The 9,106-nt window shown below is 37.8% G+C and overlaps 1 protein-coding gene across 5 annotated transcripts in view; it reads left to right on the forward strand.

The window, feature by feature from the left end:
* lonrf1 (LON peptidase N-terminal domain and ring finger 1) overlaps positions 1-9,106 on the forward strand; it is a 44,028-nt gene that overhangs the window by 20,199 nt on the left and 14,723 nt on the right. For 2 of the 5 annotated variants that reach the window (XM_072252669.1, XM_072252672.1), the window contains exons 10-12: positions 4,727-4,889; positions 5,449-5,598; positions 6,168-7,280. In XM_072252669.1, coding sequence (XP_072108770.1) covers positions 4,727-4,889; positions 5,449-5,598; positions 6,168-6,332 — 478 coding nt within the window. In that variant the 3' untranslated portion in view covers positions 6,333-7,280. Of the gene's footprint in view, positions 1-4,726; positions 4,890-5,448; positions 5,599-6,167; positions 7,282-9,106 lie in introns of those variants that run through there. The other 3 variants (XM_072252670.1, XM_072252671.1, XM_072252668.1) reach the window with 2 other exon arrangements.

Raw genomic sequence — 9,106 nt, forward strand, 5'->3', positions numbered from 1 at the left:
ACCTCTGACATCCCCTTATACTGTACTTTCTTCGAATCACCTGAAAAGTTTGTCCACTTGTATTGGCCATTGCCGCCCTGGGAAAAAGGCCCTGACTATGCCTCTTATCTTGTACACATCGATCAAGTTATCTCTCATTCTCTTATGCTCCAAAGAGAAAAGCCTTGGATTGCTTAACCTAACCTCAAAACATGTTCTCTAATCCAGCATCATGGTAAATTTCCTCTGCATCCTTTCTAAGCTTCCACATCTTTGAGGCTACCAGAACAACCATATTACCTTGCAGCTGTTGAACTCAATCACCCAACTAATGAAGGCTAACACGCCTTTTTAACAATCTTATCCACGTGTGGCAGCTTTGAAGGATCTATGGCCTTGGGACCAAGATCCCTCTGTACCCCAACTCTTCTAGGAATCCTGCCCAGCTCTGCATCCTGTCAGTATCCTGTGTAATCTCTGACAGCCTTCTACATTATTCTCACCGCCATGAACTTCATGTCAAAGTTGCTACTTCACCCTCCACTTCCTCATCCAAGTCATTTATAAAAATCACAAACAACAAGGGTCCCAGAACAGATCCCCATGGGACATCCAGGCAGAATACACTCTATGTACCACCACTCTCTGCCTTCTGTGGACAAATCGGGTTTCCCTGGATCCCATGCCCCCGATTTTCTGAATGAGCTTACCATAGGAAACCTTGGCAAACACCTTACTAAAATCCATATGCATCACATCCATTGCTCTGTTGTCATTGTCATTTCCTCATATCAGTCAGACTTGAGGCATGACCTGTTCCTCTCAAAACCATGCTGACCATCTCTAATTGGTCTATGCTGCTTTAAATGCTCCTAAATCCTGCCTCTAAGAATCCTCTCCAGTATCACAGTGCCACTGAGGTAAGACTAGCTGCTGTATAATTCTCAGAATTATCCCTATTGCCTTTCTGAACAATGGATTAACATTTTCCATCCTCCAATCTTCTGGTAATACTCCTGTAGTCAGCGAAGACAGAAAGATTATTGCCAATGGTGCAGCAATCTCTTCCCTTGCTACCCATAGTGACCTGGGTATATCCTGTCTGGTCTTATCCAAATGTTTTTCAAAAGTTCAAACACTGCCTCTTTCTTAACCTTGACATGCTCCAGCATTTTAGCTTCAATGACCTCTCCTACCCCCTCAAATAAAGGCATATGCTTCCTCTTATCCTTGATCGATTCTACACTCACTCTAGTCATTCTCCTGATCTTCATGTACATGTAGCATGCTTTGGGATTTTCTTTAATCCGACTCACCAAGGCTTTTTCATGTCCCCTTCTATCTCTCCTAAGTCCCTTCTTAACCTCCTTCCTGGCTACCTTATAACACTTAAGCACTGTTTGATTTTTGCTTTCTATATCTTAAGTATGCCTCTTCCTTCCTCATGACTAAGTGTTTCATGTCTCTTGTCAGTCATGGTTCCTTTACTGTACAATCCTTTCTCTGCCTCAATGGGACTACCTAAGCAGAACCTCATGCAAGCGCTCCCTAATCAATCTCCACATTTCCATTGTACACTTCCCTTTGAGCTTTTGTTCCCAAATCATGCTCCTAAGTTCCTGCCTAAAGCATCATAATTGGCACTCCCCAGTTAATACTTTCCCATACTGTCTGCTCCTTTGCTCCTATCTATATCCAAGGCTGTGATGTGGTGTAGTGATGAAAGCAGCACAAAAGAGTACAAATGTAGCCTATCTAATGTCGTATGCAATTAACATGTCCAAACTTCTCTACCCAGTTTCATGCTATTCTTGGCCTCTCCACCTGTGCCTTCACTTTTTGAAGGCTGTGTATTTTTTTTGTCAACATCTCTGAAATTAACAGGGCCTCGCCATTCACCATGTATTAACAATATGCCAAACATTACATGCAAGTTGGGAGCAGGAGTAGGCTTGTGAGTCTTTTGAACTTGTTCAGCCCTAAGGTCATGGCTGATCTGATTCATGTCTCATCCTGTTTTTTTCAGTCTTCCTACTGCAATCTTGTTTTTCAAGAATGGGACTTCTTTTGCCTTAAATATTCCAACAATTGTATTGTTCTTTTGAGGGTGATGCATCTTGGAACCCTTGTCAAAAACATTCTCCCTTTTTTTAAAAATTGGATGCCCTCTCTTTAAACAACCATCACTTGTTCTAGATTTTTCTACGGCACACTGCAGGATCCTCAATTTTAGTCACTTTTCACTCATCATGCATTCTGTGGATACATCCAGCCTGTTCAATCCCTAACACCCTCATTTTAGGTGTGCTTATAAATTTCTGCACTGCTTCCATCCATTGCAATCAAACAAGGTTAGTATTGATCATATTATTCCAGCTAGGTCTCATTAATGATCTTTATTACTGAAGATGAACCATCCTACTTTTGTATTAATTTCTAATAGTCATTAAACAATAGCATTGTTAGTTTTCCCAGTTACTGGCTATACTTGTGTATCAGCTTTTCTTAAACCGTGCACTAGAACATCCAATTCTTTGCGTAAAGTGCTCAAAAATATCTCATCATTTATATAATGTTTCTTGCTTTTAATGCCTAAACAATATTTTCTCACTTACTGCATTTGCTGGATTTTTGCCCAGTCATTAACCTATACTTTGTAACCTTTGTATTCTCTAAACAATTTACTTTCCAACCTATGGCTATCAAAATTAGCAAGTTTAGTTCATTACAGAAACATGGAAAATAGTGCCAGGAACAGTGGTCCTACAAACTTGCTCTGCTGTTCAGTGTGGTCCTGGCCGATCCTCTATATTCCTGCTAGTTTTTGTCTGTTGTCAATAAATCTATGCTGCACTCCTCCACAATTAGTGTGAAACTTCTTCGGTAAGAAGTCAAAAATGCACATGTACTCCATATTGCTGTCACGAAGCCCTATAATTGGAGCATGGCATCCTAGCAGTTATACTCAAACCATTTGCGTTGAAGGCCAACATACCATTTTACTTGCTTCACTTGCATATTTGCTTTCAGTTTTGGTGCACAAGGTCATCCAGGGGCCTTTGCTATCCCAATCTATTATTTAAATAAAACTCTGCCTTTGTCCTATCAAGTGGCTATCTTCACATAATACTGCATTTCCCACTCTTTCAACTTGTCTAAATCATAACTCACTTCCATTAAGTTTCATATTGGCAGGTTTTTAAAAAAATCCTCAATAATTAATACAAATGACAACGGACACCATTTGAACTCAAGTAATCCATAAGTATCATTTTATTCCTACTATTTTGAGTATCAACTAATTCTCAGTTCATTCCAGTACCTTACCTCTAATCCCACTGTAATTCTTGGCCAGAGGTCTTTTGAAAATCCAATTAGGTTTTCTCCATTAGTTCTCATATTCTACAAGTTCATTCTTAATCTCCTGCAGTTTAGTCAAAAATTTGCTCTTAATTCATGTAGTTTTTGCTAATCTCATTAGTAATTTCTGTATCACATGTTTCATAATGGCTTCTAGCATTCTTCCAATTTGACAATTGTTGTTTTCTCTTTTAAAATACAGGGTTACATTTGTGGTTTACAGGAATAGTTCTAGAATGCAATAAATTTAGTAATTTTGTTTATGTTTAAAATATTGAATATAGTTTTTTGTCATAGCAGTAAATAACCAGTGTTCATCCCTTGAAGTTATCTCAGTACTGAGCCTTAAACAGCAGTACCTGGAAGTTGTATAAGTTTATGAAATTGCATCATTGATAGAGTGAATGTCTGGATGTTCTTCCATGTATATATTTTTTTGAAAAATAAGATTTTAAAATTTGGGGTTCAACCACCATGCAAAATAAGCAAATTTCAGATAACTATTAACATAGTTTATAAAACATCACACAACATTATTGATTCATTATGTAGCCCCCCGGCCAGCCTCAGGGTCGCTGAGCTTGCTGTCGTCTAGGGAAACAGCCCTCGGCCCCACCAAACTGGGTAATAGTTTGTGTAGGTGCTGTGTGATTTACCCCATCCCACCCAAATAACAGACAATACACCAGATACGATTAAATAATTTACAGTTTATAGATATTACTGGAACTATATAATTAATAGAGAATAAAATATAAAAGGCGCCACACTTTTCAAAGTTCAATCTCTTCGTGCACAAATAGTTGGAGCTCAGGATCCTCCTTCACCCTGCGTCTCCGTTCGGACCACCTCGACCTGCCGCCTGGGACCAACGATGGTGGTCAACCAGACGGTCTACACGAGTCTGTCTCCGTCTCCTCTCCTTGCCAAACACCCTGGACCTCGGACTCCTGCTTGGGGTCTGACCCTGTTAGTGGACTCACAGCACCTTGTCCATCCTCTATCTCTCTCCCACCTTCTGCCAAAACCCGTGCATCACACAGAAAGAATAACATCTATCCCAATTGGTTTGTAACATCCTCTTATCAATAACATAATCCAAACAAACTGCTAGCGGGAGGACTTTCTCAGCAGTTAACATAACAAAGAAGCCATTTCAATTATAACATAACAAAGAGCCATTTTAATTAGCCTACGCAGTAACATAAAAGAAGAAACCCCTTACAATTATACCTGAGTGTGACTTTTGAGATCTGGATACTTTGATTGGAGAATAATGCAATCTATAACATGTTCTATGCTTATACGGGAAGAAGGAAGGTCAAAGTATGCCAGATCTTTTTACCATCCTAGGTCCTTACATGTAAGTTATTCCCATTGTTTATAGATTTACTGACTATGGCTGTATGCTGCACATAAGAAGCATTCACTTCCTTCCTGATGGGCGATCAGTTGTGGATACTGTTGGTGGAAATTGTTTTAAGGTTTTGGAAAGAGGACAAAAAGATGGATACTACACTGCCAATATTGAATACTTGAAAGATGTAAAGGTAAAGATTATTTGGAGCATTTACTAACATTGTAGATTGAAGTATGGAATTTTGTAGGTCCAGTAATTTTACACTACAAAAAAGTGTTTTCACTTCAAATTTTTTCTATGTGTAACATTTTTGCTAGAACTGATTTCTAAACTTTCTATATTTACTCCCTTGAAAAGAGGTTTTACGTACCAATTAAAACAAATACAAGTTCCTCATCCAGTAGTGTAGATGTCTACCCATTCCCCAACCAACATATGTCTATGGGATGCATTTTAAGAGCAGCAAAATTTCATTAACTTGTCCAAACCACACCTTCATTAAAAGAGTGAATTGTAAAATGGAAGCATTTCTATCTGATCAATTCTGTAAGAGCACATTCATGGTTCATGAAAGGGTATTTGATTCTAGCATTATTCCATATGTGTCTCCTCAAATTGCTGTACTTGGCTGCCTTTCTTGAGCCTTGTATTCTTTGGATACTGATATACTTACTACTTTAACTAGTTGATATATCTTGTGTGGTTTTCAGTATTGTTGATACTAAATTTATGTTTAAATGTGTTTACAGGTTACAGGAGAGGAGTTGGGTGAACTTATTGATCTACATGATAAGGTATATGTACAAGCTTGCAAATGGTTTCAAAACCTGAAGAGCAGATTTCGTAGTCAAATTCTCCAGCATTTTGGATCAATGCCAGAGAAGGAAGAAGATATACAGGTAATGTGCTAAAAGTAGGGCTGGTGGGAGATAACAAACAAGAGAAAACCTGCAGGTGCTGGAAATCCAAGCAACACCCACAGAATGTTGGAGCACAGGCGATATTTCGAGCTGGGGCCCTTCATCAGGTGCTGATGAAGGGTCTCGGCCTGAAACATAAGCTGTACTCTTTTTCCGTAGATGCTGCCTGGCCTGCTGAGTTCCTCCAGCATTGTGTGACTGTTTAATGGTGGGAGATGCCTTGTATGCTGTGGACAATATCAGGTTTTAAATATTTTATTGTAATGTGATAAATAATCATTATTACATCAAATTTGGTGTCTACATAATCTTTTCATCTTGAGGTAAGATCAATTAATACAAAACACAAGTGCAAATTATATATGAACAAATATTTGGCTATATCTCATTGTTTATGGAGCTTTTGATTTTTATAATTTTGCTGTGTTGCTTTGCATTTTATTAGTGATCATAACTTTAAGTACTTGTCAGCTGTAAAAGCTTTTGCAATATTCCAAGGTGTGAAAAATGTATACATGCAAATATTTTTTGAATACTGTTGTACTTAGGGACCTCCGAATGGACCTGCTTGGTGTTGGTGGCTTCTAGCTGTTCTTCCCGTGGACCCTAGATACCAGTTATCTGTGCTGTCCATGACGTCCTTGAAAAATCGTTTAATTAAAATTCAGAACATTTTGATATATTTCTCCAGTGCAAGATATCGACCCAAGTGAAAATCTAAATGGACTTTATTAAAAGATCTGCTAATTTATATGACCTGCTGCTTTCATGTGGTTCAAAAATAGAAGGAAGAAACTGTAAATATGCTGTAAATGGGAAGAAACTCATTTATTTTTAGCCAACAAAGGTTGTAAATAAACCATTTTGGAAGAGAATTCAGATTGTTTGTATTTGCATTGTTTTAGAAGTTATTCTGATCATTTGGGTACTGCTAAAAGTGAATTAAGTACTGTGGGTTTGTTCTAAACTCTGAGCAATATAGTTATAAATTTAAAAATTGAGTACGATTTGAATGGATGTTTAAGACTTGTTGGTATCTCAATCTTGAGTGGTGACTCAATGTAAAGGCAAGCCTCTCTATTTGTCAGACTACTTCCTTTCATATACAGTTAACTTGACCATGAGAACCATCCATTGATGCCATTGCCATTGTTTTGCCAAAAAGGATGAACCTTGGCTGGATTTGTTCCTTATTTCTTTCACAAGATGGTAAAGTTAGCAAGAAAACAGAAAATACGATGTCAATGATCTATTATCCCAATGTGTAAACAATGTGTATGTGTCACTAGGATTCTAGATTCTTTTAATTACACTATTTTACAAATACAAAAAACTAGAATGTAACTGTGCTATGCAATTATTATTCAAGGTTTTCATTATAATAAGTAACTAACCTCAATGGTTGGATGCTTTTAAGATTTGGGTTTATGTAAATTTAGTGTAGTTTAAAAATTATTTGTTTGCTTAAGTGAACTACAAAGCTGTTTTTGTTTTAAAAAAACAATTCAATTGACTGGTTACAGTACATTTGGTCATGTGATGGTTTGTATTTTTGCTCTGCTTGTAATTTTTCAGGTTTTAATTGCCGGTACAGGCATTGACTACATCTGTAACCTTTGTAAAAGATTTCTACAAAATTCCAGTTAGCTTGTATATTTTTGAATAAAATCTTAAATTATAAAACTAGTCATGTCATGTATATGAAAATATCAAGCAGCTTCATTTTGCTAAAGTTTAATTGATTTTCACCTTTCTGCAACCTGTTGATGGAGCGTAGCAGTTAGCACATTGCTTTACAGGCAGCAGCAAAAATCTAACCCCAATCAGTGATCATGTAGCATTGTATGTTCCCCCATGACTGTGTGGGTGTGCTCTGGTTTTCTCCCACGTTACAAAGATGTACTGTTAGGGTTAGCGAGTTAGGGGAAGTTGGTGTTGGAAGCTTGGCAACACCTGTGGGCTGCCCCAGCACATTCCTCTGATTTGATATAAATGACACATTTCACCAGATCTTGATGTACAAGTGACAAAGCTAATCTTAATTTTGACAGGAGGGATGCCTCAATTATGTATTACATAGATCTAACTAGACTATTTTAACCTGTTATTTTTACCATTTTCACTTGAATGGTTATTTAACATTTTAGCTTTCAAAGATAGTAAATCAATATTCTAAAAGCTTGAGGACAAAATATAGGAACCTTTGTCTAGTCTCATGGACTCCTTTTTTCTATATTATAGTTTTTCTATTTCCTCCAGGTCAATGCCTGCTAAAGCTTGATTCAACCATAATTGGAAGGGAAATTCTGTAGCCAATCCTTGGAATATGTTACAAACTACCTAAGGCGGCAGAGATGGGTTGAATTTTGTAAAAAGGGGGAAGAGCAAAACCAGTTAAGGAATTTATGACCCTAAGGAAAAGAAGCAACTTTTAAACTGCCTACCTTTGGTACCTGTGGGTGAAGTTGGCTAGTGTGTATATATGCTGACAAATCAAACAGTTTCGTCTGCCATATGCGGCATATTTAAGATTATGGTTCAGAAGATATTTCACCTCAGTGGGCAGAAACTCCGATTAAAGTTCTTGTGAAGGATCTTGGCCAAAACATCAATTGTTCACTTTCCTCCAAAGAGCTGACTGAACCACTGTGTTAATCCTGATTACATACTGCCTGCTCAGAACTGGCAGATGTGCAATGCAGTACTATTTCCTTAAAGCCTATTTGAAAATGAATGTCAGTGGGAAAGGAATAGTAAGTCTGACAATGGAGGGGGCAGAGGGAAAAAAAAAATCCAGCGATCCGTCAGTCAATATAGGTAACTGCTATGATCATGGCAAGCAATACAATATTTCTACTACCAGGACTCAGAACAATAAAGTTGAAACTAGAACAAGAGGAGACAGGAGAAGTCATTGAAAGTGGGAACAGAATTAGTCATTTAATAATGAGCTTTCAGAGTAGTGACATGCATTTGAAAGATGTAAAGGAGGCACAGTGGGAAGAGTTCCTGCAGTTATTCTGAGATGCCAGGAGGTAGTGTTTTTTAGAACTGGAAGTGACTGGAAATTCAGTGAGATCATGGCCCCACAGATTTACTGAAAGACCCTTGCAAAAATCAAAGCACTATTAGGATACAGGGGCCTAAGTAGTGTGTCCAAATTGCTTTTACTGTGGCCTTTGTCAGCCTCTTTAAAATAAGTAATTGGGATAACACACTCAGGCCCACTTTATTAGGTATCTTCTGTACCATTTCCTATAGATCGGTGACCAGAACTGCCCCCAATACTTAAAAATGCAGCCTCATTAACATCTTATGCAACTTCAACATAACCAACTCCTGTATGCAATGGCCTGATTTTATGAAGGCCAATATGCCAAAAGCTAACTTAACCACCATCTCTACATGTGAAGCTACTTTGAAGAAATTATGGATCTGTATTCCTATGGCTTTGTTCTACTGCATACCTCAGTGCCAATCATGTAAA

This window comes from Mobula birostris, chromosome 3 (genome assembly GCF_030028105.1).
Source record: "Mobula birostris isolate sMobBir1 chromosome 3, sMobBir1.hap1, whole genome shotgun sequence".
Classification (NCBI taxonomy): domain Eukaryota; kingdom Metazoa; phylum Chordata; class Chondrichthyes; order Myliobatiformes; family Myliobatidae; genus Mobula; species Mobula birostris.